The 18,284-nt window shown below is 54.8% G+C and overlaps 7 protein-coding genes across 7 annotated transcripts; all 7 read left to right on the top strand.

Annotated features, from left to right (window-relative positions):
* Window positions 1-400: 400 nt before the first annotated feature.
* ABB37_02705 (putative mitochondrial hypothetical protein) lies at window positions 401-1,359 on the top strand (the record flags this gene model as incomplete). Its single annotated transcript, XM_015799797.1, has 1 exon — window positions 401-1,359. The coding sequence occupies exon 1, from the start codon at window positions 655-657 to the stop codon at window positions 1,357-1,359; it is 705 nt and encodes a 234-aa protein (XP_015661399.1). The 5' UTR covers window positions 401-654.
* A 409-nt stretch (window positions 1,360-1,768) lies between these two features.
* ABB37_02704 (cyclophilin 9 putative (CYP9)) lies at window positions 1,769-2,661 on the top strand (the record flags this gene model as incomplete). Its single annotated transcript, XM_015799796.1, has 1 exon — window positions 1,769-2,661. The coding sequence occupies exon 1, from the start codon at window positions 1,924-1,926 to the stop codon at window positions 2,659-2,661; it is 738 nt and encodes a 245-aa protein (XP_015661398.1). The 5' UTR covers window positions 1,769-1,923.
* Window positions 2,662-3,155: 494 nt separating this feature from the next.
* On the top strand, window positions 3,156-4,544 carry ABB37_02703 (hypothetical protein; the record flags this gene model as incomplete). The annotated part of the gene is made up of 1 exon (XM_015799795.1): window positions 3,156-4,544. The coding sequence occupies exon 1, from the start codon at window positions 3,264-3,266 to the stop codon at window positions 4,542-4,544; it is 1,281 nt and encodes a 426-aa protein (XP_015661397.1). The 5' UTR covers window positions 3,156-3,263.
* A 999-nt stretch (window positions 4,545-5,543) lies between these two features.
* Window positions 5,544-6,149, top strand: ABB37_02702 (hypothetical protein; the record flags this gene model as incomplete). Its single annotated transcript, XM_015799794.1, has 1 exon — window positions 5,544-6,149. The coding sequence occupies exon 1, from the start codon at window positions 5,649-5,651 to the stop codon at window positions 6,147-6,149; it is 501 nt and encodes a 166-aa protein (XP_015661396.1). The 5' UTR covers window positions 5,544-5,648.
* A 755-nt stretch (window positions 6,150-6,904) lies between these two features.
* On the top strand, window positions 6,905-9,052 carry ABB37_02701 (hypothetical protein; the record flags this gene model as incomplete). The annotated part of the gene is made up of 1 exon (XM_015799793.1): window positions 6,905-9,052. The coding sequence occupies exon 1, from the start codon at window positions 7,178-7,180 to the stop codon at window positions 9,050-9,052; it is 1,875 nt and encodes a 624-aa protein (XP_015661395.1). The 5' UTR covers window positions 6,905-7,177.
* A 1,950-nt stretch (window positions 9,053-11,002) lies between these two features.
* On the top strand, window positions 11,003-12,973 carry ABB37_02700 (hypothetical protein; the record flags this gene model as incomplete). The annotated part of the gene is made up of 1 exon (XM_015799792.1): window positions 11,003-12,973. The coding sequence occupies one exon, from the start codon at window positions 11,003-11,005 to the stop codon at window positions 12,971-12,973; it is 1,971 nt and encodes a 656-aa protein (XP_015661394.1).
* A 312-nt stretch (window positions 12,974-13,285) lies between these two features.
* On the top strand, window positions 13,286-18,017 carry ABB37_02699 (hypothetical protein; the record flags this gene model as incomplete). Its single annotated transcript, XM_015799791.1, has 1 exon — window positions 13,286-18,017. The coding sequence occupies exon 1, from the start codon at window positions 13,497-13,499 to the stop codon at window positions 18,015-18,017; it is 4,521 nt and encodes a 1,506-aa protein (XP_015661393.1). The 5' UTR covers window positions 13,286-13,496.
* Between the last annotated feature and the right edge of the window lie 267 nt (window positions 18,018-18,284).

The raw sequence follows: 18,284 nt of genomic DNA, 5'->3' as shown, positions 1-18,284 counted from the left end.
GCTTATTAGTTCTCTTGCTCCTTTTCGTTTTCTCTTCTCTTCCACTTCATTATTGCGTCCTACGTGCGTTCTCGTCTGTTGTCGTTGTTTTTGTTTTTCTCCTTGTGTTTGTCCGAACAGCGTCCATTCATGTTACGATCGATGCAATACGCTACAGATCTTTTCTTCCTTCAAGCAGATCGGTGTGACACAAAGAGGAAGCAACTGTGACTTTCATTCAAGCTCGCGTTGTAGGACGTCCATTATGCTGAAGTAATATTTAGAAATGGAGGGAGGCACGAATGGCGCTTCTCACGCTTGTTTATTTTTGCCCCACTGTAGACGGTATAAAGCACTCCTCGACGCTCCTTTTCCATATGCCTTGTGCATCCTTCTGCATCTCTTCCTTTTTCTCGCACTAGCTGTACGGACTCACTTCCTTCGAATACGCTGGTGGCACTACTCGAACAGGAGACGTCCGAGACCGTCTGCACAAAGTGAGAAAGCTCTGCTGCTTTTGTTGTTGTTGTTGTTGTTCTAACCAACTCCAACTATTCTGAAAGCAGAGTCTCGCGTGTGGCCCCCTCCAAATATATCGATTATTATATTACTTTATGCGTTTTAGCTACGCAACTACGCGTACGATCTTGCGAGCAAGAATTTACCGGTTGAAAAATGCGTCGCTTTCAGCGCTGCACTCTTATGTCCGCTGTCACCGCTCGCTTCTTCGACAGCGGAGAGCGCTTTGGTAAGGAGTTGGGCTTTGGCCACAAAATGCGCGACATTCCGGTGTTGACCGGCAACCCCCGTCCTGTGTCGCGCGAGGAGGCGTGGCGATGCGCCTACAAGCTCAGTGACCGAATGGAGTTCGTTGTGCGGGACATCCTCACGAAGCAGAACTGGAGCCCCGTCGAGGTCGATCGCGAGGTGGCGCAAATATTTGAGCGGAAGGAGCTCGGCAGTCGCTCCTCGCTCAACGCGTGGTCCACCGTCGAGGAGTTCCAACGCACGCCGTGGTATCGACGTTACAAGCCGACAGATGACACGGTAGCGAAGTTTATCTCGTATGAAGCGATGAAGCTGCTCGAGGCGGCCTTGATTCCGCCCTCTCTCCGCGTCGATCCGTATGCACATCTGCGAAAGCGACACATGGAGGACAACTGGATGAACGACAAGTTTTCCGAGGACTCGGCCAAGTACATCACGCGAGAAAAGCTGGCTCAGCAAACGAAAGGCATGCCGCAGTATGGTCAGATAAGCCGGCGTAAGTTTCTGGAGTTCGAGAAGAAGTTTAGGAGTATGAACGGGTCGAACAAGCACGTCAACGAAGTGTACGCAGCATGGCTTAGCTCGCTAGGCGAACCTTCCTCTGAAAAGTGATGTTTGTAATGGAGAAGGTGCGGATAGATGCGGAAGGGTGCTGAGAGGTGGAGGCGTTGATCCACTCTTGTCTTTCTCTTCTTCTTCTATTTTTGCTGTTGTTCACAAAGACTTGTGCATTCTTACGTCTTACGAGACTTGCTTAGCCTCTAATGAGGCCACGAACAAGAGAAAGTGTATCGATATATTTGCTTCTTGAGGAAGGGAGACGTTCGATGCGCTTGCTCTGAGTGTCGGCAACGCATCAGTGAACGACCTACTCATTGGTCCTGTGTTTTGATGAAGGAAAAGGCAAGAAAGACAAGTATATCTGCTCGCGTGCCGCCATCTGTGTTCGCGGTACCCGTCTCATTAACGCTCTCCTCCAGTCTTTTTTCTGCCCCTCCCATCGTTATCTGCCTCAACATTAGTGTGAACGGAATTGGACGGCAATTTGCAGGCTTAATCTCCCTTCTTTGTTCTTGTTGTCACGCCCGAGGCCGCTCTACTTGTCTGTCGGTTTTCTCTTGACATAGACGTCGGTACTGCATCCCCCTCTTCCCTCCCCCACGCCCCCTCTCCAGGATGCCGCACAAGGCGCCCAAACCGCGAAAAGATGTTTCGCAAGCCAACGGAGCCGCGCCCTCCGTGGTGCAGGTCTACACCGACATCGAAGAGCGCCGACTCAAGGAGTGGGAAAACTACCAAAAGTCGCACCGCTCCATGGAGGAGGCAAACGCGAATCGCGTGTTTCTGGACATCGCGATTGGTGAGGCCCTCGCCGGACGTCTCGTCGTGGAGTTGTTTGACGACGTTGTGCCGGAGACTGCGGCGCGCTTTCGACGGTTGGTCACCGGCGCCGACGGCGTGCACGACGCCACGGATGTCAAGTTAGATTATCTTTACACTCCACTGGAACTGATTGATAAAGCTCGTGGGTACGCCCGCTTCGGCGACCTGCTCGCGTACGGGGTTCAGTTGGAGCCTTTGCGCCAGGAGAACTTCAAAATTCGCCACACGACGCGTGGGCTGTTGACGATGACTTCCTATGGACCGCACCTGTGCAACACCTCGTTTGGGATTACGTTAGCCCCCGCCCCTTCTTTGGATTACGAGCAGGTGGTCTTTGGCAAGGTGGTGGACGGGCTGCCGTTGTTGGAGAAGTTAGAAGCGATGCCGGTCGACGCGGTGGGGCGCCCTCTTTTACCGATGTACATCGTGCTGTGTGGCACGTTGACCGGAGACCGCCCACCAGGGAAGTGGACGGCGACGCAGGAGCAGGGCGGCGACGAAGAGGATGCGGGTATGGATAACACTGAGTAGAAGAAGATGCTCCTACTGAGCTCTTCCCTCCACCCCCCCCCCCCTCCCACTGCTTCTCCCCTGTTTTGAATCAGACGTGCGTTTGTTGCCACTCTTCTTTGGTTGTTGTTGTTTTTTAATAATGTGAAACACCCCAAGCTATTCCTGTCCTTTGCAACGATGTAAACAATCCTCTTCACGCAACAGATTTAAAAAAAAAAGACAATAACAAATTCTTTTCTTCACGGTTTCGATGTCTCGGATGCAGCAACCGAAAAGCGCAAGCCGACGCACATTATGTGGGTCTCGTCTAGCCCGTACGTGCTTTCAGCGAAGCAACGAAAGATGAATACAGCAACAGACGCCAAACAACCCAATCGTGGTGCGTTTGCTCATCGCGACGCCGCCCTTCCTTCTGTTTTCCTTTCCGCTAGTGTTTTGTATTCCTCGTTTTTACGCCCTGTCTCTACGTTCATCTCCTGTTTTTCCGCGGCACACACGTGTGTGACACAATAGTCTTTCACCGGCAACATCACAATGATTGCATCGAAAAGGGAAAGCGAATAACTGTTTCTCAACCACTTCTCTCTTTCTCTCTCTCTCTGTGTGCGCACTGCTGTATCATGAACAGCGGTGCCTCCTCGAGCAACGCTCCGGCCCCTCCGCGGGATCCGGTGGCGATGTGGTCGAAACTGAAGTTTCTCGCTCTCCAAGCATTCACCGTCAGCTGCATTGACTTCGTCTCGCGCTTGAAAAGCGTCCTCACCGGTCAAGTCTGGCGAGCCGAAGAGACCCACGTTTACGGCTCCACGCAGGTGAGTTCTTTCTTCCAGCTGGACAAAGTCGATGGCGTGCGCTACACCGGCCCTGCTTACAGCGGACACGTGAGCACCATCCTCTGCGCCTTCCGACCGCACCGCCACATCCCCTACGAGCGCGTGAGCCACCCAGGCGGGGACGGCAACCCAATGTGCGTAGACTGGTACCTCGCGGCGGACGTGCAAAAGGCAAAGGGGGCTTTTATTATCATTCCCGGCCTGGCCTCGTGGTCGGGGACCAACTACATTGAGCACTTTGTGTGGTTTGCCCACGAGCACGACTTCCACTGCTGTGTCTTCAACTCGCGTGGCATGGGTGACACCCCGATCGAGACGCCGCGCCTCATGTCGGCGAAGTGGACGGACGACCTCCGTGCCGTTATGCGAGACGGTCCGCTCTCCCGTGCTGCGATTGAGCAGCGGTGCAGACGGGGCATTCCCGTGGTCGGTATCGGCTTCAGTTTGGGCGGCGTCATCTTGTGTAAGTACATGGGGGAGGAGGGCCAGGCGGGTCGGCAGTCCGCCCTCGACGCGGTGATGATTGTGAACTCCCCGCTGGACTGCATCGACTCGAGCAGTCGCCTGGAGAGCGGCATTGAGCGCATCGTCTACCAGCCGAGCATGCTGAGTGGGTTGACGGCGTACGCACGGCGCCACGCGAAGGTGTTGAAGGACCTTCCTGGCCTGGAAATCGGCGTGCGGGCCGCCTTTGCAAAGTGTCAGTACGACGCAATCCTGTCGCCGATGAAGACAATCCGCGATTTTGACAAGGTGATCACCGCCCCCACGCTGGGATTTGCGACGCCGGAGGATTACTACCACCACATTTCTCCCATCGAGTGGCTTCCCCACTTCACGGTGCCGGTGCTCTGCGTGAGCGCATTGGACGATCCTGTCTGCGGTCCTCCGCCCATGGACACGCTTGAGAAGATGATGGCGACGAACACAAACGTGGCGCTGCTGACCATTCCACGTGGCGGTCATCTCGGCTACATCTGCTCCATGCACGACGAGTGGATCGGCAAGGAGTCCTTCGCCGAAATGGTTTTGTTTGGCATCGCTGCGAACATCACCGTGAGGCGTTGATGCTGCTACCTAATGTCATCCTCCTCCTCCTCGCATTCTCTGAACGACTAAAAAATACCCCTTCTTCCTCCTCTCTATTTATATCGCTCCATTACGAATCTTCGCAGGAATTTCTTTTCTTGTTGTTACTGTGGTTGTTCGGCCTTTCTGTTTCGTATTTCTACCTATCATTTAACTAGCCATTTGCTATGAAGGAAATCTCTTTCCTCCTTCTGCACCTTGGAAACTTGAGGAAGAGAAGGCTAGCAAAAAAAAAAAGAGAAAATCAGCAAGCAGAACGCACACGTTTTCCTTCACATAGTCTAGGCTGCACAGCAGAGCAGCCCTATGGATCTGAATGGTGTTCGTTGTCGCTGATGTTTACTATCTTTTTATTGTTAACTGTTCCTCTTCTCGTTTCACCGATCACCTCTTTTTTTTAGTTTTCTTTTATGCATATAGCTGATACAGCGTAAACCATTTTGTCGTTACATTCGTTTTTTACCGTAGAAAATTGTGTTACTGCTTCAATCAACGTAAATAATTGCCGTTTTTTTTTTTCTCAAACCTGAAAAGATGGAAGAAGACATTCATCACCGCCCTTGTGTGCGTTTCCTATTTTTCTCCCAAGAGAGGTTACCCAAGTAGCAGTAGCTGATTTCACCACCAAAGGTGGGAAGAGAGCGGACAAGGCAATTATTCCCATACGTTGTTAAGTGACTTGTTCCAGCTCTACGATGATGACGCTCCTCTTTTTTCTGTTTTTGTCTGTAAAGTGTTCTGACAATTAAGAAAAGCATACGACGTGAGAGAACGGAATGAGAAGAGATGCACGACGAAATAAAATCTCGGAGAGGCAACTTCATACATTTGGGATCTTCCGCGGTGCTTTTTTTTTGGAAGGACTTCCCTCAGGCGGCAGTACTGAACGAAATATCAACGTTCACATCTTCGCTTGACAATGCCTTTTCTTTCATCTCTCCCTTTTTCTACTCTGCTGTGTCGCTGCTCATTGCGAAAGGACAAGTGCTCGTACTACCACTTCTTCCTTCTAGTTTGTTTTTCGCGAACATATTCACCCCCACTCCCCCACGCCTCTCAGAAAAGAAGAAAACACCAACAAACATGTCAGATGCGACTTCCCCGAAGAGCCCCGTTGCGCAGGCGCAAAACAGCGCCGGCAGCACCAAACTCCCAGCAGACTATCAGTACCGCCTCGAGGACTGTGAGATGGCCCTCGCGCGTCATCACTTTACACGCGATGAGCTGCAGCGCGGCCTGACGTGGACCAAAGTCAGCACCGGCTTTGACTACGCGTTGATTGCATTTGGTGGATACTTTGGATGGACAAACTACCGCATCGCCGAGCATGAGGCGTCGTTTCTTCGCAGCGTCACCGGCAACCCTTACATCCGCCGCGTCTTCACGCCCTTTCCGTTCCTCTCCTTGCTGTGTGTCGTGTTCGGCCTCTTTGCGCTTCCGGTGGATCTCGCCGCCCTCAGCGTGGCGAAGGACCGCATTCAGATGGAAGAGCGTGCAATTCAGAACGGCGAGGTAATTCGGCAGGACATCATTCGAGAAGGCACGGCCGTTGCCTCTTCGGCAAAGAAAGTGGCAATCAAATAATGCAGCGTGGCGCGGCCTTCGTCGGGTGGGGCAGGCGTGTCAGATTGTCATACTCTGTTGTTATATTATTTTTTTGCAAGTGGCTCCTGCAATGGAGCTGCTTAACGAGGCTATCTTTGCTTATTTCATCATTATTATTACTATACATATCGCAGAAAAGAAAACAAGCTCTCCCACTCTTTGTTCCCCAAAGGGTCATCTGCGTCCTCATTATACAAGACTTTCTTTTCTCTTCTCTTTCTACGTTTCGCTACACCACTTTCGTATCTATTTGCCGTTGTTGTTTTCTCAGTCATCAGATTCGCCAACGCGTCATCCCCGGTGTTTCTTTTTCTTCCGCTACGTGTCGCGAGCCTACACGGATCAACCCAAAGAAAAAAACGTTCTCACCCGTACCGTTTCAAAATCCTTTATCTTTCTTTTGCTTGTGGCTTTTCACACGTACCTCAGAGGTGTGCCAGCAACAACAAAAACAGTATTTAAGAAAAAGCGTTTGCGTAAACGGAAGTTAGAAAGCAGAAGAGAACAACGTGTTATCGAGACCGGGCAGCCAAGCACCGAAGAGATGGGTGCGCTACCACGTGACTTACATCATTGTTCTCCACATACTACCTTCCCTCTGCATCCGTCATTTTTTTTTTTGCTGCTGCCTTTTGAGGTGTCTGTCTCTCACTTCACTTTCGTTGTCCGCCTTTGCACTCCTCTCCTCCGTTGTCCCCCCTCCCCCTCTCGTGCGTCTTAAATCGGAATATACAGTCTCGTTGGCTCCCGTCCCCTGTGCACTTTGCAACGGTGAAACGTTCGTGGAGGATTCGCATCTGCGTTGACCACCAGGATAAAAGCGGAAGTGGAACGGTGTACGTGAAGGAAACTCTTGCATCGCTTTTCTACGCACGTGTATACCACTTCGCCTTCCCATAATTGAAAGACACGCAAGCAACCACTAAGTTTGCCACACGGTTTTCTGTGTGTGTGCGCGTGCGTGTTCGTTGTAATTGGTGTTCATCCCGATTTTCTCAAAAAAAAAAATGGCTCAGCCGATCGGCAAGGTCCCTAAACCGCCACAACGGCGGAACGAGCAGCCGGAGTCGGACAGTGTGCGGACCGTCAGCATCCGGGCCCCGCCGGGCGTCATCGCAAAGAAACCGCAGAACAGCGAGGACCGCAAAAGGAAGGCGGGCGCTAAGGCCAAAGCTGATAAGAAGAAGGACGAGGAAAAGAAGCCGGGCTTCGCGGATTGGACGGATAAAGTGACCGCAAAAGGAGCGGAGATAGCGAGCAACGCGATGGCTGGTGCGGCCACGCTCAACGCGGCCGTCGTCGCCGGTGGGGAGAAAATGCTCGAACGCCTCGTCGACGACTCCAGTGACGACGAAGACGACGTGGAAAGCTCGGACGAGGAGACGGAAGACGCCTGGAACAGCACGGCCGACTCGGCCATCTCCAACACGCCCAGCGCAACCGCCGTCGCTATTCGCAATCAGCCGGCGGTGAACTTTCTCAACGTGGAGGAGGAAGAACGGATCAAGGCGGAGCTGAAGGACGCCAAAAACTTGCGAAAGAAGCTGCGTAAGATGAAGAAGCTGATGAAGAAATCTGTCAAGGGGGTTCGCTCTTTCAGCGAGGCGAATGAGAACGCCCTCGCGGCGCTCCACGCGGCCACGGATGACAAGTGCACGGACCCCACCATCACCGAGCTGGCCGCCGCCGCCGAGACGCGCATGCAGGAGGTCAAGCAGTCCAACGCCTTGTCGAATTACACCACAAACATTACGGATCAGATTTTGGAACAGATCAAGCCCATCAACGACCACGCAAAGATGATCTCTGTAACCGGTAAGGAGCGCAGAGCGGCGCGCGATCGCCGCATTCGGCTGGTTCTCGAGGATGTGGACGTGGCAGACGAGGAGGCGTACAGCAAGTCCGTCGATCTGGCGCGTGACTTTGAAGAGAAGGACCGCACCTACAAAGATGAGTTTGTGAACTTTCGTGAGCATAGCTCCTCCCAGCTCGGGCAGATGCTGCGGTGTTACCTATTGGAGACCGCCACCTACCTGGAAGCCGTCGCCAAGGCGATGCGTGAGGCGGCCGGAGGCACCACCAACAACTACTACCTCAACAACGACTGCTGCGCCAAGTTCAAAGATTTCAAGGTGGACTCGAAGTACCTCTCCCCCATTCCGCCCCTCTACTCCCTACTCAACCCCGAGCGCGACAACGACGACCGCCTGACAGCAAAGCCGCACTCGCAGTCTGCCATGCTCCCGCACCCGCCAGGGGAGAATCACGCTCCAGCGGTCGCTGGCATTCCCATGACGGAGACAGGGGACAAAGCAGCAGCGGCAACGGAGCAGCAGCAGAGCACGTACGGCTCCTCCAGCTACTCCCGCGCAAAGGACAACACCCGCGTCCGCCGTGGCATTGACGATTTTCTCCTGACCGGTCAACTCCCCACCTCCGATACCAACCGCACGAGTCCGCAACTTTTGCCGGGACGCAGCCCGAACCTGGAAGGCGCGCAGGAGAAGATAAACGGCCCTCTCACCTCGTCCGAGAACCCGCGCGCACGGCCTACGAGCGCCTTCGGCACGTCCTCCACGAACAAGTCGCTGATGAACTACATCTATTCCCTGGCAGATGAGTACGGCATTGAGCCGGACTTTCCAGTGGAGCGCGCTGATGAGCTGGCCAACAACGAGGAGGCGAAGAGAGCCATCAAGGACAACAGCGGTGAGGATAAGGTGGAGGACAAAGACGAAGAACATGCGTCGCGGCCGCCGAGTGTCGTGTCACGCGCCAAGAGCGCCACCCCGGACGGGTCGGTGATTCTGCCTTCTCTGCACGGAAGCGGTCGCGTATCAGCACCGACTGCCGTATCTGTGGCGGCAATGGATGAAATGTGATCTCCACGTGTCGGCTAATACTCAGAAAACGATTGTTGATGTGTCTTTTCATGTAGTGGTGATTGATTGTACTTGATAACGTTGGTTCTGCATTTTTATTTTGAGTTGCCTTTGTTGATATCTTGTTGGTTTTGTGCGTGTGTGTGTGTGTGCCGTTCTGTTGGTGTCGTTTTCTAGTCTGTAAAGTTTATTTATTTTTCCTTGCTGATTGGTTTCCTCTTTGTTATGTGTCGCTCACCGATGTGTCTTGTCTTCTCTGAGCATCTCAAAAAGATTGGAATACCTTCTAATATATTTTTTTATTATTATTTCTGATTGCGTATTATTATTATTGTCTTTTTTTTTTTTTGATCGGCTCCTGTGGCGTTGGAGGTCGGTTTTCTTACCTCAAGTGTTCTTCTTTGGTTGTTCTCAATCTCCCTCTCTCTTTCTTCGCTCTCTTCGTCTGCCCTTCTATTCTTCAATGTGGAAAAGAGCGAAAGCGACTTTGCGGGTAGTGCGGCCAGTACACCTCTTCCGTGTTTCGTGGTTTACGACTGAAGAAATTCTGCTTTTTATTATTTCTGTCGTTACCATTTTTAAGGCTTGATAGCTGGCAAGTCTTCTTTTTTGTCATTTCGCCCGCTCACCGACGATCTGGGTGTCAAATACGTTTCAATCCTCTTCTTTGCTGTTATTGTCATCGTTTGTTTATCATATTCTTTTTGTTATAGGGGATGCAATTCTTACTTCTCTTCCTTATTTCTTTCTCTATCGCGTCGACCCCCCCCCCTTGTTCTCCCTCCGGTTCTCGGATCTCCATTGTACTACTTTGGTGCCGTCGCCTCTCAAAAAAAAAAAACCCAACGGATGTACAGCGTAAAACACGTGTGTTGTGTTATGTTTCTCAACACACCCTTTTGTTGTGTCAGGTGATTTCAGCCTCACAAGGGAAGCAGGGTGCTGCTACCACAGCAGCACACGAAGAAGCATTCCTTCCCAGCGGAGGAGGGGGGGGGAAGAAAAACAGCACTGCTACCTTGTTGAACATTTACTCCAGGTATGTGTTGCTCTCTTATCACCTTTCTAAGGTTACTGAACCCTCTTGTGTTCGTTTTCAGGGAGGTAGGTAGTTCGCCGGTAGCTCGTGTAACGCATGCAAGTAAACCATTTGCCCGTTTCATTACACGCAAAACTGAAGCCGTTCATTTTTCTTTTACTCTCATGCACCTTTCTGTTTTCGTATTTTTGAGGATTTATGCTCTACCGAAAAAAAAACTTTAAAGCTCTCCCAATGCATTTGTGGATAGGAGTGTTTTATTGCCATGAGAACGGCCATCTTAGCCACACATCTTTGACTTCGCGTCTCCAATTCGTGAACGTGCCGTTATTGTTGCTGTTTAACAATTCGTGCCGCAGATTCACTTGCTCCTCACTTTTCTACTCTTATTAAAGCTTGAACGGGGAAAAAAAAATATTGAAATAATATTGAAATAAACTTTTGCCCATCTCAGCTATATGTATTCACTTGTGTTTAAGGGTTCGATAGCTTGCGGAACCGGGCTAGAACTTTAATGCAGTTATAAATCCTTGTCATCTTCTACCTTTTTCCTTTTAGTTTTCCCTGTTCTTCTTCTTTCACCTGAAATCGACCACAATTATTCTGTTCTCCAAAATGTTTTCTCTCTTGGTACCTTACCGTGTTGTGCGTAGCTCTTCGCAAGCACCAAACTTCGGTGAGGCATTAAAAGCTTGCGCTGCTGCTGCTGCTTCATTTGTGTAATTTTCATTTTTTACCAATACTACCATTCCATCGATGCTTCGCCTTTATGTAGGAAGCCCACGCTGATTTGCGCAGCTCCGCGAAGACATCAACGTCGTAGCTTCAATGTCAGCGGGAGTTTTCATCTTTCGTGACATCTCAATTTATCTCTGCTCTTTCTCTCCAAAAAAAAAAGCATCCTTTAACACATGGAGATGGCGACGGCAACTGACGGTCGGAGCAGCGTGCGTGGCTTACTAGCGTTCTTGACACACATCCACCGCACGCTCGACAACACTGATGCGAGCGATCCTTACGTTGGTCACCTCAATCCTCTCCTCGTCGCCTCCCAGGGAGACGTGCTGTCCCTTGTTGCGAGTTACTTTGACGGAAGGGTGCCGCTGGTGTTTGCCGCCACCTTCGCCGCAGCCAGGGTCTTTGCAGAGGTACGCGGCAGTGTGCGGTGTGGCAACGTGATGCTTTCTCTTGAGCCCAAAGCCGACGATCTCGTTCAGCGTGTTGCCACGTCTACCCCGACCCCCAACCCGAACGACCTAGATTACGTTACGTGGTGGATTGAGAAGTGCGCAATGCCGCTGGCGTTTGAAGAGGAGAGCCTGAAGGAGCCCCTCCGTCTCGACCATCCTGTCTTTCACCGTCTGCGGTACCTCAGCGTGGTGGAATGGGTGCCGCGTGTGTACCTCGGTCCGGGGGTGATGACGCAGTTGAAGCAGCTCCGCATCGGCGCCGACGCCTTCATGGCCCTGGCCACCTCTCCCGATCAGCTGACACAGCTGCAGGCCCTCACCATCTGGGCCTACACCCCCGAGTGCTGGGCCGCACTGACGCAGCTCCCGTGCCTCACCTACCTCGCCCTCGCCGGAGACGTGAACGAACTGCCGATGGAGGAGGTGCAGTCTGCCGCGTCGCTGCGCACCATCGACGTCACTGGCGGCACCCTCACCCGCCTCTCCGGCTTCGACCGCTGCGCAAACCTGCAGGAGTTGCTGCTCTTTAACTGCTACGGTGTGGCGGACCTCTCTCCTGTGGGGGAGGCGACACGACTGCGGATGATAGACATCGGCTCCTGCTCGGTGAGCAGCATTGCGGGGCTGCGGAAGTGCCGGGGACTGGAGCACGTCTCGTTCAACGAGTGCGGCGGACTCACAGACTTGTCGCCGCTTGCGGGGCTGGAGGACCTGACCGGGGTGTGGGCCAGCAGCTCTGGCATCACCAACGTCGGCCGCCTAGCCACGTGTCCTCTGCTTGAAACACTCGTGGTATCCTACTGTATGGGTCTGACCGATCTTTCGCCCTTGGCGGGTGCCCCTGCCCTGGAGCGCGTGGACGCGTATTCGAGCGGAGTCCAAAGCATATCGTTTGTGGGGCGGTCTCTTGCCCTGACGGAGTTGAACGTGAGTGGGTGTGCGGATATCGAAGATATTCCCCCGCTGCCCACTGGCGCTCCTCTACGCGTGTTGAGGTGCGGTGGCACTCGCGTGCGCAGCATTGCTCCGCTGATCAGCTGCGCAGCCTTGGAGTACCTCGAGGTCAACGGCAACCTTCTCCTGGAGGATTTGTCGCCCCTCCGTCACCTGACCCAGTTGAAGGAGATCCACGCGAACGGCTCAGGCGTGCGCCGCCTTGACGGGCTGCACCGCTGCGCCTCGCTGTACCTCGTGAACTTTCAAAATTGTCAGTCACTGACCTCTCTAGAAACGCTGGCCGGTGCACCGCACTTACGGACGGTGTACGCGTTTGGAAGTGGTCTCACGAGTGTGGCCGGTCTGGCTCGCTGCCCAGAACTGGAGGAAATCGACGTTCGTGAGTGCAGGCGCCTGGTCGATCTTTCTCCCCTCGCCGGAGCCCCGCAGCTGCACACGGTGATCGCTGCCGGAAGTGCCGTTGCGAACGTGCACGGTCTTGCAGAGTGTCCCGCGCTGCGCGAGATCGATTTCTCCGGCTGTACGCAGCTGAAGGACGTCAGTTCGCTTGCCCGTTCGCCGTCACTGCGCACTCTGCTGGCGTCAAGAAGCGGCGTGTGTAACGTGGCGGGGCTCGAAACGTGTGAGAGCCTCGTGAGAGTTGACTTCAGCAGGTGTGTCGGGATTCAGAATCTTACCGCGTTAAATACTGCCGTGCGAATGCGCGCAAGCGGCAGTAGCGTTATTGGTGATTAGAAGACAGGCACGCCTACTCTTGTTGTTGTTCCCACAACTCCTGTTTGCAAGGAAATGACTTTATTCGTGACAGGTGTGTACGTGTGTGCATGTTTGCGCCGCTCTTTTCCGCGTCTAACGCGATCGTTGCCTGTTTTCTCCCTTCGCACTCTACGGTCCCTTTCTTTCGTTTGTTTTTTCTTCTTGCCAGCAACCCCATCTCGTGAACAGCGCAGCTTTCCGTCTTGTCTCTATCTGCCTCGATGGTAGGACACTGCCCTTTCCGCCTCCCTACCTCTCCATCTATCGCTCTCTCTCCTCGCCTTCCTCATAGTTTTCTTGCGCAACAGCACGCTGTGGCCGTCGTTGCCGTCGTTTTGTTACTATTTCTATTATTGTTGCATTGCTATCGTCCACAAACGGTTGCCGTGCCTTCGACAAAAGAAGAGTAAGCGGTCGCACTGAAAATACCTTCTCTTGCGCTTGGTATTTTGTTGTTGTTGTCTGTTTTGTTTTCCTTTTGTCGTTTCATCCCTGCAGCGTGATGGCGGCACCGAAGACTCCGCTGTTCCTCGACTACACGGATGTCGCGGTCGACAGCGACTACACCTGCTGCATCTGCACGAACCCCATGACGGTGGCCGTTAAGTCAGACACGTGCACGCACCACATATGTGACTCGTGCTCCAAGGTGTACCTCGCTCAGTGTCCCCTCTGCCGTTCCGCGCTTGTCTGGTCCTTCGATGCGCCCTTCACCCTCAAGGTGAAGGCAGAGGTGCAGGCCGAACTGCTGCGGAAGACAGAGGAGCACCTGGCGGTTATCTCCGAGCGCGTTGCCAAAGCAACGATAGCCTTTATCGCCGCGCGTCACTTACAACGCGAGAAGCTCATCGTAAATCTGAAAGCAGCCGCGGACGAGGTGAGGGCGGCGCACGACTTTTCCGTGCTGCCGGAACACGCGCAGTACCCGTCGGCGACGGTGTACCTGTGCCACTCCGACGAACATCTCAGCCGTCTTGTCGACACAAACAACGTCCGCGTGTTGTCCATTGCGTTTCCTTCTTTTAGCGGGAGTGCTTTGGAGAAGCACTTTACGGCACTGGAAGTTCTCTACATCAGGAACTGCTCTGCGCTTCGCGATCTTGCCGTGCTGGCGCACTCGCACGCGTTGCGCCACCTTGTCCTTCACAACTGCGGAGTACGCGATTTGAGCGCCCTCTCCCACAGCAGCGACTCCCTCCACGTACTGCACCTGACGCACTGTCCGAACCTCGTGAACCTGGTTCCGCTGGCAACGTTGACACGCCTCCAAGAGCTGCATATCATCGACTGCAATCTTGTCACCGACCTGTCCCTTCTGTCTCCCGTAACGTCCCTCACCGTCGTCCACATCGCAAGCACCGCTCTTCACAGCATAGACGGCTTGCAAGGAAGCGCGCCTACGTTGGAAGTGGTAGACCTACGGTGCTGTTCTCTGCTGACCGACATTGCGGCTTTGCAGCAGGCGCCTCGCTTGCAGGAGGTTTATCTTGGCTACACCGCAGTGGACATCATCACCGCCCTCCAACCGAGCGCCGCCTCCATTCACACCATCGATCTGGAGGCGTGTGTCGGGATTCGCGACTTTGCTGTACTCGGCACGCTGCGTGCACTGCGCACGGCAAACCTCAGCTTCACCGCCATCACCGACTTAGCCCCGCTGGAAAGCAGCGCCGCGACGCTTGAAGTGCTGGAACTAGAGGGGTGCTGCAACGTGTCCGACACCTCGCCACTTCGGCGCTGTACAAATGTGAAGCGCTTGGTCCTCGCCGGCACAGGTGTCTCGCACACGGAAGTGGTGGAGCGACTTGCGCCTGGGCTGCGCTCGCTAGACGTGAGTGATTGCCAGCGTGTGTTGGACGTACACGCTCTGGGCACGGCGCCGCTGCTCGAGGAGCTTGACCTTTCGCACTTGTCCGTCAACAGCATCGCAGTGTTGAAGGCGTGCGCCCCGCAACTCCGTGTGCTTCGCCTTTCCGGATGCGGCGAACTCACCAACTTATCTCACCTCGCCGCGGCAGCGCGGCTGCAGTGCGTGCATTTGGACCGCGTCAACTTCAGCAGCGTCGCTTTTCTGCAGAACGCGGCGGCCTCGCTGCGCGTGGTGGACCTCAGCGGCAACGAGAAGCTGGCCGATCTTTCACCGCTCCGCAACGCCGCTGCCCTCGTGGAGGTGTATCTTGCCAAGACGGCTATTCGAAACTTGAAGCCACTGGCAGCGTGTGGCGCGACGCTGGAGGTGCTCGACGTGAGCGACTGCGCCCACATTCATCAAATTGCGGAGCTCACCCATCACACTCGCTTAAGGCGGTTGATTTTGCGCAACACCGCGGTTGATGCTTTCTCGGAGGCGGACGTGCCGTCGTCGTCGCTCGAAGTGTTCGACGCGCGCGGGTGTACGAAGTTGTCTGTCGTCAGCGCCCTAAAGAAGACGGCGAGCTTGCGCACGGTATTGCTTGGTCAGACAGCCGTGTCCGACCTTGCGTGGCTGCAGCCGTCTGTCTCGACGCTGCAAAGCCTTGATATGGCGGAGTGCACTAACTTGCGCACCATCGACGTGCTCACCGGAGCGACACACCTGCGTGAGGTGAATCTGCGGAACACCGGCATCCGCCACTTGGCCCCGCTTTCGAACTGCATTCAATCGCTCGAAGTCATCAACCTGGACGGCTGCGCCAATCTTGCCGCCGTGGACCTGCTTTTCCGCGGCGTCAAGCTACGCGAGGTGCGGCTGACGGGCACTCCCCTCCATGAAAGTGCGGCAGCGCTTGCCATACTGCCGACGCTGACGACGCTCAGCCTTCAGGGCGACATCACAATGGCCGCCATCCAGGTGGCGCCTGCTCGCCTCACCCACTTTCAGGTGGAGAGCCCCCACGTGGTGACACTCAACGCGCTTCTGTGCTGTGCGCCGCTTCTAGAGGTGGTCATCGTGTCGCGCTGCTCCGCCCTGTGCGACATCTCGGCGCTCTCGGCGGCCACGAAGCTGCGGCGATGCCATGTTGATCAAACCGCCGTCACCTCCATCGCCGCATTCGTGGCCAGCGCGGCGTCGCTCGAGGCAGTGGACATCAGCCAGACCAGCGGAATCACGGACATCTCGCCGCTGTCGCGCGCAACGCGGCTGAAGGAGTTCCACGCAGCGTCCACCGTGTTTAGTGACGTTGAAGCGCTGCGGGCGTGCGCCTCCGAGTCGCTTGAGATGCTGAATCTGAGCGGCAACTCGCACATCGCATCCGTGGCCGCGTTGGCGCCGGCACCCATGCTGCGAGACCTCAACGTCAGTGACACCAACATCGTTGATCTATCCGCTTTGCTGTCCTCGAGTTTGCTGCTGGAGAACCTGCACGCGGAGCGGTGCCGCGGTCTGCGCGACCTGTCGTCGCTGTCGTCGCACACACATCTGAGAGAAGTTGACGCGAGCGGCAGCGACATCAGCAGCATCGATGGCCTGCGTAGAAGCGTCGCGGCACTGGAAAGTCTCCGATTGCAGGGGTGCCGCGCGTTGACGGACCTTTACGCTCTCATCCCCTGCACCAAGCTGCGCGAATGTTGCTTGGATTTGACAGGGGTGCAAAGCCTTACGCCCTTGTGGTCCACCGCGCCGTCCCTGCGCATTCTGGGTTTGGGCGGCTGCGAGAAGCTAGGGGACATCTCACCCCTTACCGAGGCCACGTCACTTGTCGAGGCCAATCTCGCCGGGACAACCATCGCAGACTTGGGTCCGCTCAGCGCAAGCCGCGCCACGCTGGAGAAGCTGAGCGTCAACTCATGCTCCTGCCTGACGCGCTTCTCGGCACTGGAAAAGCACACAAACCTGCGGGAGGTGGAGTTCAAAAACACCAAGGTCGCTGACCTGTCGTTCCTTCGCTCCTCCTTGGGTTCGCTGGAGCTTATTGACGTGCGCGGTGCGAATGGTGTCGCTAGCTTAGATCCTTTGATCGGCGCCAAGAAGCTGCACACGGTGCGCCTGTCACAGACAAACGTGCGAAGCATAGCGCCGCTGCGAGCGAGTGCGCACACGTTGAAGGAACTGCTTGTGGGTCGGTGTGCCATCGCTGACTTTACTCCGCTCAACGAAGCGACGCAGCTGCGTACAGTCGACCTATCGGAAACCCGTGTTCAAGACCTGCGGTGGCTGGTGAACAGCGTGCCAACTCTCACCACCATCGCACTGAATCGCTGTTTCAACCTTAGCAATCTGTCACTCATCGCGAGTGCGCCGCGACTGGAAAGTGTGGACATCACAAACGTACCTTTAACGCAAAAGTATGCATTCCGTCCCCTGTGGCCCAAGCTGCGCGAGCTCCAAGCAGGCAACAGAATCCCCGACGTCGTGCCTTCCAACGATTTTTTCCCACTTGGGTTTCTCGAGTCGTGCGCGACACTCACAACTCTTACGCTTTCGGGTCTCTGTCTGAAAAACCTCCATCTCCTCCACACGTGTGCGCCGGCGCTGCAAGCTGTCTTCCTGACCCACTGTCGCAACCTCGACGACATTTCGGCCCTCTCTGGTGCTGTACACCTACGTTTGTTGAGTATCCGACACGCTGCCATCACCAGCATTGAGGATGCGCGCCCTATTGCACCGTCGCTTGAGGTGGTGGACCTGACGTGCTGTTCCAGCCTGAAGAGCATCTCTGCACTGTCGCAGTGTCAGAAACTGCAAAAGGTGTTCCTCTATGGATGCATTTCGCTGCAGAGCATTGAGCCGCTGCGCTCGAGTGCGGCGACGCTACGTGTGGTGAATCTGTCCATGGCAGTTCATGTACCTTTGTTGGAATCGCTGGCAGCCGCCATGCACCTCACCTACGATCCCGTGGACGACGCGAGCATCGTCAGCTGCGAAGCGCTGCGTAACAGCGCCGCCGCCCCCGCCACTGCGTCGGCGACGCAAAGTAGAAATACTCCGGACACATTGGTAGATGCCGCAGCTCCGCAACCTGACGACGTGCGTGTTGGCCGCAGCGGTGCTGGCCGCAACCTAGCTTTCCGTTCCGGCGGCACAAGACGTCGTAGGTACTGATTGCGCCGGAGCACGCAACAGTCCACTTTCTTTTTCTTTTTATCAGCTGATGCTCAACACGCTAATGGAGTTCTCGGACAACAGCATTTTGTGTGGGTGTGCTTCGACGCTGCTTTGCAGTCGACCTTTGTTTCCATTTGTCTCACGGTGGCCGAAAACACAAATTCGGTTGCAAACATGTTCCTGGGCCTGTTGGCGCCGCGCGCCCTGTGTCGGGGTTCCCGCCGGCGCTGCTGGCCTCTCCCAGGGCCCGTTGGGTTTCCCTCG

This window comes from Leptomonas pyrrhocoris (assembly GCF_001293395.1).
Source record: "Leptomonas pyrrhocoris isolate H10 chromosome Unknown, whole genome shotgun sequence".
In the NCBI taxonomy this organism is placed as follows: domain Eukaryota; phylum Euglenozoa; class Kinetoplastea; order Trypanosomatida; family Trypanosomatidae; genus Leptomonas; species Leptomonas pyrrhocoris.
This window is presented reverse-complemented; position numbering and strand designations above follow the sequence as displayed.